The sequence below is a fragment of the Polyodon spathula genome, chromosome 21 (genome assembly GCF_017654505.1).
Source record: "Polyodon spathula isolate WHYD16114869_AA chromosome 21, ASM1765450v1, whole genome shotgun sequence".
Lineage (NCBI taxonomy): Eukaryota > Metazoa > Chordata > Actinopteri > Acipenseriformes > Polyodontidae > Polyodon > Polyodon spathula.
The window spans coordinates 651273-671209 of record NC_054554.1 but is presented as its reverse complement, the minus strand read 5'-3'; the positions used below and the strand labels follow the sequence as shown (position 1 = coordinate 671209).

General features: G+C 38.9%; 1 protein-coding gene across 1 annotated transcript; it reads left to right on the top strand.

Annotated features, from left to right (window-relative positions):
• Positions 1 to 3299: 3299 nt before the first annotated feature.
• Positions 3300 to 18526, top strand: LOC121296373 (sal-like protein 1). Its single transcript, XM_041221866.1, has 3 exons — positions 3300 to 4234; positions 12846 to 16255; positions 17064 to 18526. The coding sequence occupies exons 1-3, from the start codon at positions 4162 to 4164 to the stop codon at positions 17502 to 17504; spliced, it is 3924 nt and encodes a 1307-aa protein (XP_041077800.1). The 5' UTR covers positions 3300 to 4161; the 3' UTR covers positions 17505 to 18526.
• Positions 18527 to 19937: the final 1411 nt, after the last annotated feature.

The window sequence follows — 19937 nt, the reverse complement described above, 5'->3', positions numbered from 1 at the left end:
GTGGCCGTCCCAACCCCAGAGATCGGTTACAGCTCTTTTCGGTTGTAGATGAGGCCGAGATTAATTCAAATTGAATAATCTATGCCTTGCAGAAATAATTAAAATAAATAAATACGTAAGAAAAAGGAAAAGCCCTGTGGTGAAAGATTTAAGATAACTGTGGAAATTAGCAAATGTCGGTAAAAAAAAAAAATGTTCGATTAAGGATTACACAAAAAAGGGAAAAGCAATTTAAATGTTACAAAATATTTTTTGTCTTTTTTTTTTATTTTTTTTTTGCATACACTCTTGTGTTATTTTAACAATTATGTTTGTATTTATATTGCTATGCAAAGCCCCCTCCGACATTGTGTGAATTATAAGGAAACCTTTTAAATAACTTCACAGTGCATAGCTGTTATTGGTGATGCCTTTACATTTACTAATGACAAACTGGACATTGTTCACGTTGTATCTGATTGCTACTGTTGCAGCTACATAACTCTGGTAACGCATATATTTATTTAACTGTTCTTAATGTGCGTGTGTGTGCGTGTGTGCGTGTGTGCGCGTGTGTGTGTGTGTGTGTGCGTGTGTGCGTGTGTTCCGATTCCTGATCTTATTTCAGTTCAATCCACATTTCTTATTGTTTGTGTCATTTGATTGTTAACGCTATGAGGTCTGAATTTTCTCTGAGAATCTCATTTAAAACGTCTCTCACTTGAATGAACTGCAAATTACCCCTGTTTACAATCTCACACCGACAGTCGCATCAATTAACTGCCCATTGATTCTTCAGCCCAGCACATTACAATATTGCAGTCATTTCTCGCCTCCCTCCTAACTTATAGAAGTGATACAGCTTGAACAAAAGACGGACCCTTCTACTTGTCACTTGTATGAAATAACTAGATGTATTGTTTTGTGTGTGTGTGTGTATGTGTATGTGTATATATATATATATATATATATATATATATATATATATATATAGATATATATATATACATATATATATATGTTATATATATGATACGTAATATATAATGTTACGTGATATAGATCTGCACACAATAATTTAGTTATTTAACACACTGTACTTCATGGCGAAACATTCCTTTGGAGATCCTAATTGTGAAACTTACTTTGTTTTATTTGTGTGTGTTTATTAATCAATAAGCCTCAATTTGACATCTGTTTACAACGTGTCTTTGTGCATTGAAATGTGTGTTAATGTGAAACATTAAAAAGAAAAACGTTCTAAAAGCGCACCTATTTTATATGGCTGGCAATATTTTCTAACTTCATTACTCACGAGTGCATGCATGCAGCTGCATTAACCTTCTCGTATTTTGAGTAGGTTGGGTTGCAAGTAAAGGAAACGGCTTTGATGAAATTAAAAGATCATTTCTTGCAAAATTAAAGCATAGTTCAAAATATTATCCACTTAACTAAAAATCGCTTAACTTATTTAAAACAATAAAAATATAATATTTTTATATATATATATATATATATGATATAATATATAGACCTATATATATATATATATATATATATATATATATATATATATATATTAAAGTTAATGCTATACAATAATATTATGCAGAATAAAATTGTTGTTATTATATATATCGAAGTCTCGGATATGTGTGTCACACACACACACACACACACACACATATATATATATATATATATATATATATATATATATATATATATATATATATATATATATAGATATATATATATATACAATGTTAAATGTGCTAAAAAAAAAAAAAAATCTAGCTGATGCAAGCATGGGTTTATCCATCTCTGCCTCGGAATCTCTTTAAATATTCAGTGAAAAATAATGGCATCGGAGGCATCACCTATAGAAGCATTATTATCTTCATTCTTCAAAATCACCCCAAATGATAGCTTCGTTTGTCTTTTCAGCATGAAGAACTGTATAAAATACAGCCGAAAGAAATATTTACAAATGCCACACACACACACACACACACACACACACACACACACACACACACACACACACACACACACACACACACACATATAATCATTGTATGTGTGTGTGCGTGTGCGTGTGTGTAATAAACGATTTAACCGTACTGCTTCTTTATGTTTTGAAATGGAAGTGTGATAAATTAATTTTGTCTGTTTATTAATAATTAAAATGGCACAATTAAGAATATATTTACCCTTTTCATGTCAGTTGATGTGCTGTGCAGCTATACCTAATTGCAATTCTCTTCCACCCCAACATGTCCGGTCACATCGCAAGCACCGCTTTGATTTTATGTACGCATCATATTCATTGTCAGACGGCATTTGCATTGTGTTTTCTGGTTTAATAGAGCGGTTTTCTTTTTCGGTTGATAATGATGACAATGGCTTTTATGGGTCGCACACTCATATACAGTTTGAGGAATGCTTCATTTAGAAGGCCACTTCAGTACACAGTGTTAAAACGTGTTATACTGTATTCGCCGTTACAACGCTCTAAGATATTTTATAAATAAACATCTAGATCCCGGAAACAGAATGAATAAAAACAATTGGCGTGAATATTAATCACGTGTCATTGTGTAGGTCGGGCTGCAATTAAAAGAAGTCTGAATTAATAAACGCAGGGTCGTGTGTAGAGTACAAGTCAGAATTCCCTGTCAACTGTCAATTGTCAATTAAGTCAAATATTTGATATACAGATATCCGTCTATTTCTCTCTATCTACAGCTTATTGTTGCACAGGCTAAATAGCAGCATTGATATGGAACAATTATAAGAAACACGAAACTTCATACAAAAATGAAACAAACGGATTTCAGTGCAGTTATTGAAGGGCTGAAAAGAACGCATTGATTATACTTACAAAGCAGAATCTTAATTTCTAACTAGCTCTGTAACAAGAAGAGATTTAATATGTGGGGCGAAACGCCATACAATTAATTGAAATTCGTTTTTAATAGAGCAATCGGTAGCAACAATCGTAAAGATAAAATTCAATATCTACAGAAAATGATATAATAATAATAATAATAATAATAATAATAATAATAATAATAATAATAATAATAATAATAAATAATAATTAATTATTGATTGTAATGGTTAGACCACGGTCTCGGTGCAGAGTAATTTGACTATGTTACTCACACTCACACACACACACACACACACACACACACTCGCTTGTCCAAGCACTGCCAGCGCCTGGTGGACTATACGGGGAGCCAATTGCGGTGTAGAGGGCTGGGCTACCCTGATCCTTACAGCATAGGCTACACGGGGCCCTTAAACTTTGTTTCTCAAAAGAATTCACTGTGAAGTGAAAGGGGGACAAAACGTGCATCGTTCCACGGTATTAATCAAATTGCGCAGAAACGATGGAAATATTCTCTATAGCAACACGAGGACACATGGCTTTTTCACAGCGTGCTTAAGAAAATGTAAATAGGACTGAGTAGTAAGTTAGCTGCATCCACTCAACCAGCTTTTTAGTCTTCTTGTTTCAGTCAAACGTGGTTTGTATAGCTGTAATTTATACAGGCATCCCGAGGTGCCAACTAGGGGACGCCGTGGTGTAAAATACAAGAAGAAGAGCAAAGAAGAAACCAGAATAGCAGGACTTCGTTTAAACTAAGTAACAGTGTGCATTGAATACGGACTGCTGTGATACAGTAGCCACCTGCAAACTAAACGTAGGTATGAACCAACGTTAACTTGGTTAACCTTTAATCGATAGCGAAGACAGAGTGGAGCGCACGGACACGCCAGGCTTCCTGGCATTCCAGCAGGAACGGGGCGAGCACAGCGCGTCAGTCAGTCCCCGTTGGTTGCTAAGAAGAGTTAACTGTATCCAAAGAGAATTGGAAAACCCAGCTCGGCCTTCCCACCCCGAGCGTGGATCAACTCATTGGGTGGGAGCTGCCTGAGAGACAAGGGTCTGCAGCAAATCAGAGGCTAATTGATTAAAAAAGAGTTCATTTGAATAGGGGGCTGGCGACGTGCCAATCGCCTTTCAAAGAGCCCTCTATGATTAATCGCAATGCATTATTGATAATCATAATTATAGAAGGACACATGCGCGCTGGATGGGCTCGATTTCCGTAATTTTGAGAAGATTTTTTGTTAATTTTTTATTCTGCCCCGGCTGATGTGTGAGCCAGCATGTCGCGGAGGAAACAGGCAAAGCCTCAGCACATTCAATCCGACCCCCATCTGGCCCTTTCCATGCAGAATGGTGAGTGTGAGCTAGCTTTGGAATATGCCAACGTACCTTCTTTTATCAGGACTGGTATTTAAAATAGATCGACTTTCAGCTCTGCTCTTTTTTTAATCTCTTGTCGGTTTGTTAGTTGTGCTTCTGTTTAAGTGCAAAGTATAGGATAAACGTTATTCTTTTTTTTTTTTTTTTAATGAGACTGGAAGCTACAGCAGTAGCATGACAAGTCCTGTACGCGCAAACATGTGGAAGTTGTTGTAATCCTGACTTGAAATATAAATATTTCTTTGCTGGTTCTTTTCGGACTCCAGAAAGCAGATTTTCCACTTTTTTCACAGTGCAAATTGCCAGCTGCTGTCGGAGAAAGTTGCAGTGGTTCGGAAAGTCGTGTTTTGTCACAGAACCAGCCTCCATCAGCAACATGTTAGGGAATTATAATAGCTAAACGCGAGCAGATGTAGTCGATATCCGTATATATATATATATATATATATATATATATATATATATATATATATATATATATATATATATATATATATAGATATATATATATATATATATAGATAGATAGATAGATAGATAGATCCGTTATTTTTTAGGACGATATTTTAATACATATTATTTGATTTAGCTTTTTACTGTAGCAAAAGTCTGGTAAGTACAGTATAGCCTATATTGTTTTCCCCCAAAAGTCGATCAGAAACGAAAGCCTGGCGAGTATGTTTATATTTTGTAAAGACGAGGAACGCAGGGCTCTGTCCTGTCTGTAAAACTAACCACCACTTTTCAAGGGAGCATGAAGTACAAGGGGCCGTTGAGCAGTCGCGGCTCTGCTAGCTATACTTTGTAACAAGCGGACCACTATTATTGAGTGGGTAATGCGGACCGTGCTTTTGCGTAATATCCTGATAGTGTGTGTGTGTGTGTGTGTGTGTGTGTGTGTGTGTGTGTGTGTGTGTGTGTGTGTGTGTGTGTGTGTGTGTGTGTGTGTGTGTGTGTGTGTGTGTGTGTGTGTTTGTGTGTGTGTGTGTGTCGAAGCGGTACTTTTAACACATTGTTTGACAAAGTTGGACCAGTTACTCAGTGACTTAAGTCTGTACTTGGTTAAAGTTTCCAAAGCAGGCATAACGTAAGGACGCAGATGGGATAATAATTAAAAAGTTACAAAATGCAGAGTGCTTTTATAATATGCATGATTTTTGCTACTAACCTGTTTTCTTTATGTATGTACGCGCACATAAAAGGGTTCTTAATAGTTCTTTGGATGTTGTCAAGGTTCTTTGAAGAACCTTTTGCGCACGAAGAACCTTATACCCTATCAGATGGTTCTTTTTAAACAACTTTAAACCATTTTAAAAGGTTCTTTGAAGACCGAAAAAAGGTTCCCCTGTGACATCGGTGCAAAGAACCTTTAATGGTTCTAGATATAACCTTTTTTTTCAAAGAGTGTTTATGTACTGTAAAAGAGAAAATTGAAATATTTTTATGGATATATCTATATATATATATACTATATATATATATAGATATATATATATATATATATATATATTCGTCCGTCCCCCCCGGGGTGTTACAAAAAATGTTTTTTTGGGGTGTTTTTGGGGTGTTTTTTGGGTGTTTTTTGCTTTTATCTTTATGGGTATTGGGGCAGAGGTTTTTACTCATCAGCCCCGAGGAGAGGAAGCACCTTTGACTTCTACAGATAACTTTAACGGTACTTTAAAAGGCTTTACCCCCCCCCCCCCCCCCCCCCCCCTCTCTCTCTCTCTCTCTCTCTCTCTCTCTCTCTCTCTCTCTCTCTCTCTCTCTCTCTCTCTCTCTCTCTCTCTCTCTCTCTCTCTCTCTCTCGCTGTGTGAAATAGTTCTATGCTATGCAGCAAACCCAACACATTTCAGAATGTTAGGGGACTCTGAGCAAAGCTGACGCGCTTTTTGATGTGATTCAGACATATTCCTGAAATACAGCCGATCTCTCGTTCAATCAGCTACGCAGGCCTTGCTATTGAACCAGTGCCACGAAGCCTTATATATTAAACAGCTTTACCGAAAAAAAAAAAAAAGTTTGATACTTACTGCTATGAGGTATGGTTTATAAAACAAAGAAAAGCATTACCAGTACATAACTTCTGCATAATACTGGATAATAAGTTAATAACTTGTTGTGTATGAAAATGTGTTGTGCTGTAAATCACAGGTTTGGGCAAGGTTATTATTATTATTATTATTATTATTATTATTATTATTATTATTATTATTATTATTATTTATTATTATTGGTGCTCAGTTTTATCATATTATAGCTCAATGGCTTATCTACTTAAATAAATAATTCCACTTTGTATTTAATTTCAGCAACATTTCTTTAAATGTACTTTTTGTCTCACACTTTGATAGTTTGAAACGGGTACACAGTTATACAGTGGTCTAGTATTTAAAATGCATGCTCTAATTACAAAACAGTCCAAAATAGCAAATACTTTGCAATAAGTTGATAAGGGAAGCGATGCAATTATTTTAAACGTCTGTTCGGACCTTTCTGATAGCATGTGATCATAAAAGGTTTTTTGATGTGGTACGCGCTAAGCTTTTCGTATCTAAACAAGATCAAGTAATTTTCTACATAATTTAGTCTTTTGATTGGATTTTCCATATTGGTTCCAAATGCAAGTAATAACCGGAGAGCGCAAGGAATGTATATGTTTACTACATAATTCGATTTCAAACGGCCTGCCTCGGAGCGAAATGCAAGATTGAGAAAAAACAAAACAAAACAAAACTATAGAACATAAACAACAAACGAACAAACAACAAACAAACAAACAACCCGCAAGCACGGCACAGCGGCACACAAAGGCACACATGTACAATTCTGTATACAAACGTAAAGTTTTCATTTTGGATTTGGCTTGTTCTGTACATAATTGAGAGGTTGAATCCATTTCAATAAATACACTTTTGTAAAAAAAAAAAAAAAAAAAAAAAAAAAAAAAAAAACAGCAGCTATATTTCTGAAGTGCCTAATCTATACAAGGAAAGCGCTGTAATGTTTGTTATAGATCTCGCGCTAGAGGCTAGATAATATAGATATTCATTTGTTTGTAGTTTATCGCTTTTTATAGCTTTGGAGATTGAAATAACAGCTGTGAATGTATTTGTGTTACTCCTTGGTGTAAATTCGAGTACTTTATCTCTTTCCTCACTGGTAGCTGGCAATGAGCAGTTAGGAACCCTAAAAACAGCTAGCATGAAAACAGATCGTACTGTCAACATGCCTGTGTGAATTGCTTTCATGTTGTCGTTCTTCTGAAGACATCGCTGTATATTTTCAAAGCAGCAAACCATTGTATTATTATTATTATTATTATTATTATTATTATTATTATTATTATTATTATTATTATTATTATTATTGAATTGCAACATTAATAACTTATACTGGAAACAACATATACAAATATGTTTTCATCAATATATATATATATATATATATATATATATATATATATATATATATATATATATATATATATATATATATATATATATATATATACGCGTGTGTGTGTGTGTGTGTGTGTGTGTGTGTGTGTGTGTGTAGTAGGCCAGTATTTACTGTTATATTGATGGTGGTGCTTATAATTGTTTTTATTACTTTTAAAAATGTGCACATTATATTTTTCATTTTTAGAATTTTTAAAGCAGTTTTTGTGAACTCTATGGAGTTTAAAAAAAAAAAAAAAAAAAAGTTGACCTGCCATAACTTTGAAAAAAAACAAACAAACAAAGTACAGCATTATCAAATAGATATATAGATAGGAAAGTTAAGATGGTACAATTATACACGGTGACTGAAGGGGATATTGCAAGACAAGTGAATGCGGAGGGGGGGTAGAGGTGTAGATAAGCAGCCCCCACCACACCTCCGAGGGGATCTAATCATGCGGAGGTGTTGACACTCTGCTGTTTTAACCTTTGCCAGCCTCCCTGCAACTAAAGGTGTCCAGGGTTCAGAGTGCACTTTGTTCTTCAGTACCTTGCTATTGACCCCAGACCCCAGTCCCACAGACAGCCTCGCAGGAAGCCGGCAGTGTATCTGAGGCTGGCCTGATCAGTGGGGCTGTTCCATCGCCAACCCTTTCCCCTTTCAGCCTCAAACAGCAGACCCTTGAAGGGAGATTGACAGGTGGTTCCCACAGCGCCGTATCACCGGACAAACAACAGAGACTCGTGTGCCTTTGCCAATGTTTATGTTGTCAAACTTTAGATGTAGCCTTAAGGGGTGTTTTTTGTTTTTTGACGTGTCAGTGGAACAGTGGTAGTGTGCTGTATTTTTTGGTGTGTGTGTGTTTTTCATGGACACTGTTGCTACAGTGGAACCCCATCTTTGTTCACTGAGAGACCTTAATGGAACAGTTTGCTATGTTTGGAATAGGTAAGTGGATTGTTGCTTAGTGTTTGTCATGATTTAAAAAAAAAAAAAAGTTTTCACTCCTTAAAGGACTTAAAAGCTGTCTTTCCTTGTAAAGGAAAACAGGATTTACAGCTACAGTATAGTTTTTTGTACATTAATTAAAACCTTACCATTCTGCATGTAGAATAGAAGCATCGCAAATGGCAGACGAATACAAAAAACATTTGCACCGTTAAAACTTTGGGTAGAATTCTTTTTTTCAAGTTTTGTGTTTCTGAAATTTATCAACCAATATTGAAATTATTGGAATGTAATTATTACTTTTTTAAAGTGTTAATTCATTAATAATCTTTAATTAAATAAATACTTCAATCAAATATGTCAAATTAATTTAGTTACTTTTCATTAACCTTCTTTTAAAAAATGGCTTTATAAAGTTACCTGTATTGTTATAATACAAACTTGAAAGTAGACAGTATATTATATATATATATATATATATATATATATATATATATATATATATATATATATATATATATATATATATATATATATATAAAATCATTTTATTTTGTTTATTTCAAAAAGGTAAAAGTTTTTAATCAAATGTAAAGTTTGTGTTGGGTTCATACATATTTGTAAAAAGTAGACTGTAAAATATTAGAAGAAATCTGAATTTCTTTTATTTGTAAGTAGTGGCTGCAGTGGATTCGTATTTAAACTAACAGTGCATGCCTGTAAAGTTGTAATGGTTTGTGCGTTTGTGCAGGGCTGACTTTTAGTTGAAGGATTGTTATATTGAAACAGTGTAGCATTGATGAAATTCAAAGAACCCAAGAAATGTATCCACTGTAGTTCGTTAAGAGTGGCTGTTGTGGCTTCAGCTGGATTCAAACTCTTTTTTTAAAAAGCCTTTGTTCGATGAATGATGCCCAGTAGCCCTTGTAAAGAGTATGCTGCTGTAGTTGCTGTTTTGCTGTGAGTAGTTGATGTTCCTGACAGTAGTGCAAATAGTTTCCCGGTGCTACAGCATTCTGGTGTGTGATTTATTTTCTTGGCTACTTCACTGATAACGTTGCATCATCCTAAGCAGTCCTAGGAGAAGCGAAAGCTGGTCAAAAAACAAATTAATAAAAGATGTAGAGAAAGATATCAAAATTGTAACCGTTGCACTCCTGAATAAATTAGCTTTCTTCTGCTTCGCAGTACCACAAAAATGTAAAACTATTCCCAACTATCTTTGCAAAACAAATGTAGCAGCAGTCTGATTTCTCACTTTTCAATTGGTTGTTATTTGCATGAGCACAGCTGACCAAGCGAATGTTTTTTTTTTTTTTTTTTTTTTTCAAACATAAAGTGGCTTTATGTTTTAATTAATGTGATCTGGTTGAAAAGTATCATCTGCTCCATAGAGAGAGAGATAGAGATTAATGGAACATACTGGCTTAATAGTTGGAAGAATTTTGTACAAAATGTGGGAACAAGCAGAACAGCTTTTGTCCCTTCAAATTACAGCAACAGGACCAAAAAAAAAATATAGCTAATTTAGGGTTTAAATAGGTTACATTTTCATTTTACTATTAGATTAAAATGTGTTTTATCTAAATGTATGCTTTAAAAAAAAATGCCAGACCTGTTAAAAACATCGTATTTTATTCTAGCTATGCATACAACGCAGTAGTGGGTAATGTTTTGCATAATGCACTCCAAGAAGATTTCTACAACAGCCACAACTAATTCCTAGAGCCCTGTAAATATCTACCAGGATGGTTGTTAGAGAAGCAACTCCTCTTTCCCCTGCAAGGCTGGGTTTTAATGCCATGGCAACTTTGTGCTATCTGATTTATCAGTGCAGAGAAACACTGAGGGAGATAATCCCTGAATTAAACAAGATCTGCTTTCAGAGTTTGCTAAAATGACCACACAGCATTGTACTACAGGAGTTCGTTTCCCCATGCTGTGTAAACAATAGGGTGCCATCCTGTCTTTGAATGGGATGGAGTCAGAGATTTTTTTATGTTTGATTTGCAAAAGAATCCTCGCAACGATACAAACGGTAAATGCCAGTGTGGATACAGGGGCAGTGAAGGAATTCACAGCAAACGCATTCAGTAACAATTTGTAAATCAACTAATACGTTAAACAGCGAAAGTGTCCAGGTTAACAAAGTGCTGGCAGGGGAGAACTACAGTTCTTCCTGAGCAGTTAACAACATACAACAAAAACACTGTTCAGCAATTCAAATCTGACCTCTTGTGCAAGCCCCATTTGCAGATAACCTGTTTATAGTTTTTACATTAGATATTAAGTTTTATTTATTTGTACTTTGAACCATTATTTTTTTTAAAGAACTTTAGGGTTTTTAATTCATTTATTTATTTTGTTATACTGTTGCACATGATGGCTGCTGTAATAAATATGAGACTATGATAACCCTTTTTCTTGTTGGCTTTTCTTTAATGTGTGGTTTTGTGTGGTGTTGTCCAGGCTTTTTAATGGGTTTCTATTAAAAAATCGATGCTGTTTCAGGGTAAAATAAATAAATAAAGTCAATATATCTGTAATGCACTGTGTGTGTCTGTGGCAGTGCTGTGTGTGTGTGTGTGTGTGTGTGTGTGTGTGTGTGTGTGTGTGTGTGTGTGTGTGTGTGTCTGTGGCAGTGCTGTGTGTGTGTATGGCAGTGCTGTGTGTGTGTGTGTGTGTGTGTGTGTGTGTGTGTGTGTGTGTGTGTGTGTGTGTGTGTGTGTGTGTGTGTGTGTGTGTGTGTGTGTGTGTGTGTGTGTGTGTGTGTGTGTGTGTGTGTGTGTGTGTGTGTGTGTGTGTGTGTGTGTGTGTGTGTGTGTGTGTGTGTGTGTGTGTGTGTGTGTGTGTGTGTGTGTGTGTGTGTGTGTGTGTGTGTGTGTGTGTGTGTGTGTGTGTGTGTGTGTCTGTGTGTGTGTGTGTGTGTGTGTGTGTATGGCAGTGCTGTGTGTGTGTGTGTGTGTGTGTGTGTGTGTGTGTGTGTGTGTGTGTGTGTGTGTGTGTGTGTGTGTGTGTGTGTGTGTGTGTATGTGTGTGTGTGTGTGTGTGTGTGTGTGTGTGTGTGTGTGTGTGTGTGTGTGTGTGTGTGTGTGTGTGTGTGTATGGCAGTGCTGTGTGTGTGTGTGTGTGTGTGTGTGTGTGTGTGTGCTGTGTGTGTGTCTGTGTGTGTGTGTGTGTGTGTGTGTCTGTGTGTGTGTGTGTGTGTGTGTGTATGTATGGCAGTACTGTGTGTGTGTGTGTGTGTGTATGGCAGTGCTGTGTGTGTGTGTGTGTGTGTGTGTGTGTGTGTGTGTGTATGGCAGTACTGTGTGTGTGTGTGTGTGTATGGCAGTGGTGTGTGTGTGTGTGTGTGTGTGTGTTGCAGTGCTGTGTGTGTGTCTGTGTCTGTGTCTGTGTGTGTGTGTGTGTGTGTGTGTGTGTCTGTGTGTGTATGTATGGCAGTACTGTGTGTGCGTGTGTGTGTATGACAGTGCTGTGTGTGTGTGTGTGTGTGTGTCTGTGTGTGTGTGTATGGCAGTGCTGTGTGTGTCTGTGTGTGTGTGTGTGTGTGTGTGTGTGTGTCTGTGTCTGTGTCTGTGTCTGTGTCTGTGTCTGTGTGTGTGTGATGAAAGTTGAATCAAATTGACCCTCTGTAAACAGAGCGGCTCGGGCTTTATATTTTGATGGTAGAGGTTCTGTTTTGCTTGTCAGCCACTGATTGGAACTTGAAGAGCTGCAAATTAGCTTAGCAGCAGGGCTAAACTGTCAGAGATGTCTCCAACTTGGTTGAAAATGAATGAAGTTGACAGCGACTTGAAAGTCTAATAAGTCCTTCAAATGGTTGATTTGCTCCTGGTGGACAACTAGACAGTGAAGGGCATGAAATATAGGAAATCAATACTTTTTTTATGGAATTTCATTAGGCCACAGTGTCTTCAGTTCATAGTATTTTATATTTTGATGGATTATGTGAAGAAAATGATTATCTAAGACAAGGGTGAATTGATGAAACTCACATGTTTGGCTTTAAAGATCAGTTTTAAGCAATACTACTGAAAAAATATATAGATTTTTTTTTCATCCCTCCCTCATTGTTTTTATTGTGTGTGCGCTGTGTGCACGACAGACAAACAAAAACAATGTAATAGATAATAAAAGCTTATCCTTCTGCGTATCACTAATCTTTCGTCCTTTTTTTGTATTTTTCAGGAGACGCCCAACAAGACCAGGCAAATCCACCCACGGAGAGCAGTGATGCCCACGTCTGCAGCAGATGCTGTGCAGAGTTCTTTAAACTATCAGATCTCCTACAACACAAGAAGGATTGCACTAAGAATCAATTAGTTCTGATCGGAAATGAAAATCCAGCTTCTCCTTCCGAAACCTTCTCTCCAAGCTCCCCTCCACATAATCCTGATGAGCAGGTGAATGACACAGTTAATAACACTGATCAAGTAGACTGCAGCGACCTTTCAGAGCAGAACACACTGGACAAAGAGGAATTCATGGACGTGGACGTTTCCAGAATTAACAGCAGCGAGAGCAGCAGCGAGAGCAGCAGCAGCAGCAGCAATTTCTGCACCATCAACAGTAGTATTACAAGCAGTGCTAGCCCTACGATGGGATCCACAGCCGTCTCAACATCTCTACCTCAACTAGGTAAACTGACTGAGCTGGGCAATTTCTCAATGTTTAACAGCAATGTAATACTCGAAAACCTGCAAAGCACCAAGGTGGCGGTGGCCCAGTTTTCCCAAGAAACCCGCCCTAAAGGCAGCAACAGGCTTGCTGTCCCTGCCCTGATGGAGCAGCTCCTAGCTCTGCAGCAGCAGCAGATCCACCAGTTGCAGCTCATTGAGCAAATCCGTCACCAGATATTATTGTTGGCATCTCAGAACGCGGAAATGCCAGTACCCTCTAGCTCTTCTCAAGGTACATTAGGGATGCCTGCCAACCCATTGACAGCACTCAGTTCACATCTCTCCCAGCAGCTGGCTGCAGCTGCCGGATTAGCACAGAGCATCGCTAGTCAGTCTGCCAGCATTAGCAGTTTGAAGAAACTGACTGAAGCACAGCTACCTCAAAGCAACCCTGTGAACAGCGTGGTGCCCCCAGGCATTGGATCATCTCCTAGCGTTAACATCTTGCCAACAGCAGCTAACGCCCCTCCCTCTGACAAACTATCTGCACACGCTGGCAATCTGCACCCACCGCTCAGCAACCCGTCGATATCAAAAACCTCCTCACCAGCCTTCGGAATTGTCAGCTTGTTAAGTCCTGCATCCAATCCACCTCTACCTCAGCCTGTTTCCAGTAACCCTTTGTTCTCCACCCCCCTGCCCAGCACGGGCACGACGGTGCATGATGATCTGAACTCCTTGTCCGCCCTGGCCCAGCAAAGGAAAGGCAAGCCACCCAACGTGACCTCCTTCGAGCCCAAAAGCAGCTCAGAAGAGGCCTTCTTCAAACACAAGTGTAGGTTTTGCGCCAAGGTGTTTGGGAGCGACAGTGCCTTGCAGATACACCTGCGGTCTCATACTGGAGAGAGACCGTACAAATGCAACATCTGTGGGAACCGCTTCTCCACCAGAGGAAACCTGAAGGTTCACTTCCAGCGGCACTTAGAGAAGTACCCCCACATTCAAATGAACCCCTATCCCGTGCCGGAACATTTGGACAATCTTCCTACCAGCACAGGCATCCCATATGGAATGTCCATTCCCCCAGAGAAGCCAGTCACCAGCTGGCTGGACACTAAGCCCGTCATGCCCACCTTAACCACGTCTGTTGGCCTCTTGCTCCCCCCAACAATGCCCAGCTTGCCAGCCTTTATCAAAAAGGAGGAGAATCATGTGCTTCCTGTGACCAGCGCTCCCAGTCCTGTTAAAAGTGACTCAGGTGCAGCAGAACCACAGTCAACGAAAAGCAATGATAGCATGTTGGAAGAAGGTGAAGGTGGTGCCCTGCCTACCTCAAATGGGAAAATAGAAGAGGAGATCAATCAACCCTCTAACTCCCCTACCTACATGAGCTACAGCTCTGCCCAGGAGAGTGCTGCCGATCAAGGCTCAAACTGCAGCCCATCTTTCACCAGTAACCCGCTGATGCCACTCATGTCCGACCAGTTCAAAACAAAGTTTCCATTTGGAGGTCTCTTAGATGCCACACAAGCATCCGAAACATCCAAGCTCCAGCAGCTTGTGGAGAACATTGACAGAAAGGTGAGTGATCCAAATGAGTGCGTTGTCTGCCATAGAGTGCTCAGCTGTCATAGTGCTCTTAAAATGCACTACCGCACACATACTGGAGAGAGACCCTTTAAGTGTAAAGTATGTGGCCGAGCGTTCACTACAAAAGGGAACCTGAAAACTCATTACAGCGTTCATCGTGCCATTCCTCCATTAAGGGTCCAACACTCTTGCCCCATCTGTCAGAAGAAGTTCACCAATGCAGTTGTCCTACAGCAGCATATCAGGATGCACATGGGGGGTCAGATTCCCAACACTCCCCTCCCAGACAACTATCCCGAGTCCATGGAGTCTGACACAGGGTCCTTCGACGACAGGAATTTCGATGACTTGGAGAACTTCTCGGATGAAAATATGGAAGCCTGTCCCGACAGCAGCATACCAGATACTCCAATGTCTGCCGACGCATGTCCAGACAGTCTGTGTTGTTCCCCTGTGCCCCTGGAAATGTCTGGGATAGCTGCTTTGGAAAAGCAGATGAAAATGATTAATGCCGGGCTTGTGGAGCAGCTTCAGGCCGGCAAGTTAAAGCCAGTTGAAAACGGATCGGTTGAGGGTGACCACATGACCAACGACTCGTCATCCCTCGGAGGGGACATTGAGAGCCAAAGTGTTGGGAGCCCTGCCATCTCAGAATCTACCTCTTCCATGCAGGCGCTGTCCCCTACCAACAGTTTCACGACCCACCACAAATCCCCCGGCTTTGAAGAAAAGCAGCTGAGAGCTTTATCAACAGATCATGCAAGCACCATCACCCTGTCCCCCACCAACAGCGTGGTCTTGGACCTGACTTCCTGCAACCCGCTGAAAGACCCTCTGGGCCTTCTCTTCCCTTTCAGGGACCGTGGTGCGTTCAAGAACACGGCGTGCGATATCTGTGGCAAAACGTTTGCTTGTCAGAGTGCCTTGGACATTCATTACCGGAGCCATACCAAAGAACGACCGTTTATTTGCACAGCCTGTAACCGGGGGTTTTCCACCAGGGGCAATTTGAAGCAGCACATGCTGACACATCAGATGCGAGACCTTCCCGCTCAGTTGTTTGAGCCCTCCAACCCCAATATCGGTCCCTCTCAGAGCCCTTGTGGCCTGCCTGCCTGTTCTTTGATCATCAAGAGTGAGGTTGTCAATGGTTTCCAGCACTGCTCCCCTCAGCAGTCCTCATCGGGTCCTCTGTCAGTCTCTGCCACGTCCCCGGTATTACCATCTGCCCCTCCTCGAAGGACTCCCAAGCAGCATTACTGCAACACCTGTGGGAAGACCTTCTCATCCTCCAGCGCTTTGCAGATCCACGAGAGAACGCATACCGGTGAGAAACCCTTTGCTTGCACCATCTGTGGAAGAGCTTTCACAACCAAAGGCAACCTCAAGGTATTTATTTGTCTCGGGGTGTTTTTGTTTTGTTTTGTTTTGTTCAGTTCTTCAGTTATTAAATATTATATTTTAAGATGTTTTTTTTTTTTTTTTTTTCCTCGGTTACAAATGTATCCTTTGAATGTTTTGCAGGGGGTGGGCAGGTAATACAAGTGATACATAAATTCAGATAAATGTGTCAGTCTGGCTCAGGGGTGCTATTCTTATTTAATTTCTTAGACTTTGCACTGTAAAAAAAAACTGTTTCTAGAATTGTCACTAATGTTTTGTGGGATAAAATGATTATTTTCAGTAGTTGAAAAGCACACAAATGGAATTTAATTTCAAGACATAAATATTTTTTTGTTTTTCTGGTTACAAACTGTTTCTCAGTTTCACAGTAATGCGAGAAGAATAACTGCTTTCAGGACATTATGTCTGTCCTCAGGCTCTCACACCATCCAGCCATGAGAGAAAACAAGATCTTTTCTGTGTCTGCAAAGGGCATCTGTGGGGTAAAGATGTCCTATATAATAAGGGCACTGCAATGAAAGTGGACATTGCAATTTTAGTCAAGCTACAATGGCTAGCCTCTGGAGACTAGATAACACACACAGCCATTAGAAAGTGTAAATGTATATAATGTTTGAAAACCGTGAAGTAAAAGAAAATAGTGTTGCTGCTTTCCAGTTTAATCTTATTCTTTTTATTTTGTTGCTTCATGGGAAAGTTAGGTTTCAATGAACAGTTCAGCACTGCTCTGGTTTGCGTGCATGTTTAAAAGTGGTTGACGTGTCTCTTGTTCTTCCTCTTGTTCTTGTTTCAGGTTCACATGGGGACTCACATGTGGAACAGCGCCCCTGCCAGGCGAGGTCGCAGGCTTTCAGTGGATGGGCCCATGGCATTCCTAGGAGGCAACCATGTTAAATTCCCAGAAATATTCAAAAAGGATTTGGCTTCCAGGATGGGAAACGGAGACCCCACCAGCTTCTGGAATCAATACGCCGCAGCTTTTTCAAACGGCTTGGCCATGAAGACCAACGAGATCTCGGTGATTCAGAACGGTGGCGTCCCTTCCATACCTGGGAGCATCGGCAATGGAGGCAGCTCTCCCATCAGCGGCTTGACAGGGAGCTTAGAGAAGCTTCCAAACACAGAACCCAACGCACCTCTAGCTGGTCTGGAGAGAATGGCAAAGGCGGAAAACGGGGCCCATTACCGATTCACTCGCTTCGTAGAAGACAATAAAGAAATCGTGACAAACTAGGAGAGGTGCGATTAACATTCCTACGAACAGAGCAGCTCTGGCCTGCCTTTGAAACTACAAAGTTAAGAAGACGTGCTTTTTTTTGTACAATGTACAACTTCTATAGTTTTGAGGAGCTTATTTATTAGTGATAATAACCTTGCTTGGAATCAAGTGGAAGCATTAACAGTTACTTTAGGTTTTTGGTGTTTTGGCCAGAATGGACTTGTGTGAGTTCTTTAAAAAAAAAAAAAAAAGTTCTGTTGGGACTTCTAACATTTGCTACCATGTCTGGTTAGATGATCTTACCTTGGCATTAAATTATTTTATATATGTAGTATATAACATACCCTCTGGTGTTCATGCAATGCCACAGTGATGCATTCTGTAATAAATATTGTATTGTGCTGGACAGCCCACCAGCTTACCCTTGTTTTATCTTTCTTCCATGAAAAAGACTGATCCTACAGACTAAGGGCAAAAACACCTCTGTCATTTTTCCTATCAACAGTTTTTGATTTTTATTACAAAATTAAAACTGCTTTAGTTGTTTTGTAGAGGTAACCCCATTTTGGTCCAGAACTGTTGTTTGTATTGTGCTTTTTACTTCCTTCGTCTTTTAATGCTCTGTAAAGTTTTACGAACGCCGCAGCTGTCCGAGAAGTCTTCAGGAAGTGTTGTCTTGGTAATTTAAACTGAGAAGTCGTTAAAAAGCCTTGTAGGTTTGCTTCTGACTGAAGCAGTGCTGGAACTCCGTGTTGCTGCTATGTTTTACAACATCAGATAAAACCATTGAAATGTAGGTGCTCCTGTAAATAGTATATCAAATGTGGAACAATTCCATCGAAGAAAATGGATATATATTCCCTAGTCCACCTTGAGCAAGGGACAGATAAAATGTTTTTTTGTTGGTTTGTTTGTTTGTTTGTTTGTTTTTTTGTACTAGGGTTGAAAACCTTGGGATTGTTACATACACCCTCTTGGAAAGATGAAAGATATAAGGGTCCAGTTCCTCTACAGCTTATTAATACTAACAACTAACATAATGTCATTCTTTACTTCATCATAATCAAATACAGCAGTTTTGCAAAAATGAACGAGTGTTTCTTTATTATTATTATTATTATTATTATTATTATTATTATTTATTATTATTATTATTATTATTTGTTGTTCTCTTTGGTTTATTAACTGCCATTTTGCCTAAATGTATTGAAATGTTGGGAGAGTTTCTTACTGTAAAACATTAAATTATAGAAAATAAATCATACAGTGTTAAGGATAAATCATCGGACAGATCTTTAAAATGACAGCATAGTATTGTAAGCGTTGTTACTCGTAAAAACAAAACGAAAGCCACCTGTGTTATGCAGACTGAGAAGAACGTTACAGGGCTGTTTGTACAAACTCTCACGGAACATATGTGTAGACATGTTTATCAGATTCAGTAAGATTTAATTAATCACAAATACAACTCGGGCAAACAAGGACGATTTATTTAATGAATAAATAGCTGTTATAGTGTATATCAGAAGCGTTTTGTGAGTTTAACTGCATTTAAACATATGCCTTCTCGTTATTTAATTAACCCTAAGTATTTTCAGTAAGCGAAAACTCGAACACTTTAAACGGGGAATGTGTGTGGGTCTTTTTAATTCACTACTGCGGGTTTAGATACAGCAATTCTATTAATTAATGAATAGATTTTTAAGTGATTCTCCCCAATAGCTATCATTATTGTGGGTGTGTCGATCAGAACATTTACTGGTCTATTTAATATCATTAACAAGAAATACAGATAGAGTGTGTGTGTGTGTGTGTGTGTGTGTGTGTGTGTGTGTGTGTGTGTGTGGTTTGTGTAGGATTGTTGAAACTGACACATTTGAGTGGTCATCAGTGGGCTGCAGATTGGTCCTGAGAACGGTGAATGCTGAAATCAAATACTTTAGTTCATCATCCCCACTGTTGTCAAATGCCAGCACCTTTAATTACATTATCGATCTGATCAGACTTCGGCCGTCTCTGTGTTTGTATTGATGTCAGAGACGCCGAGTCCCAGCTCAGATATTAAGTTCTCTTTTGTTGCATTTTTGTGGCCAATTTTAACCTTGCATTTTATTGCAAACTTTCGCAAAGAAAAAGGCGATGAGCAAACATCTTAAAATTTTAGTTGTCTGATATTATAATAATACGTCCATGGTTTTTGCGAAAAGGAGTAAATATGAGATGAAACAAAACAACAAAAAGCAACCTCGGTTCAGCCCTTTTCTTTATCTGATAATGTCGACACTATTTCAGCTTCATCAACAACACGAATGACTGGAAAATTAGTCTATATCGTTAACGTTTCGATCTACTTTTACATATGTTGAAAATAAACTACTGCGAATCTTAACAAGGCCAAACTAAATTAAAACGTGAACGTATCATGTTTTAAATTAATTGCATACGTCA

Bases quoted from the DNA above. Each gene is read 5' to 3' on its own strand.
- LOC121296373 (XM_041221866.1), top strand. From the start codon at position 4,162: ATGTCGCGGAGGAAACAGGCAAAGCCTCAGCACATTCAATCCGACCCC. The intron at 4,235-12,845 runs GTGAGTGTGAGC...TGTATTTTTCAG, and splicing joins GGCCCTTTCCATGCAGAATG to GAGACGCCCAACAAGACCAG. The intron at 16,256-17,063 runs GTATTTATTTGT...TTCTTGTTTCAG, and splicing joins CAACCAAAGGCAACCTCAAG to GTTCACATGGGGACTCACAT.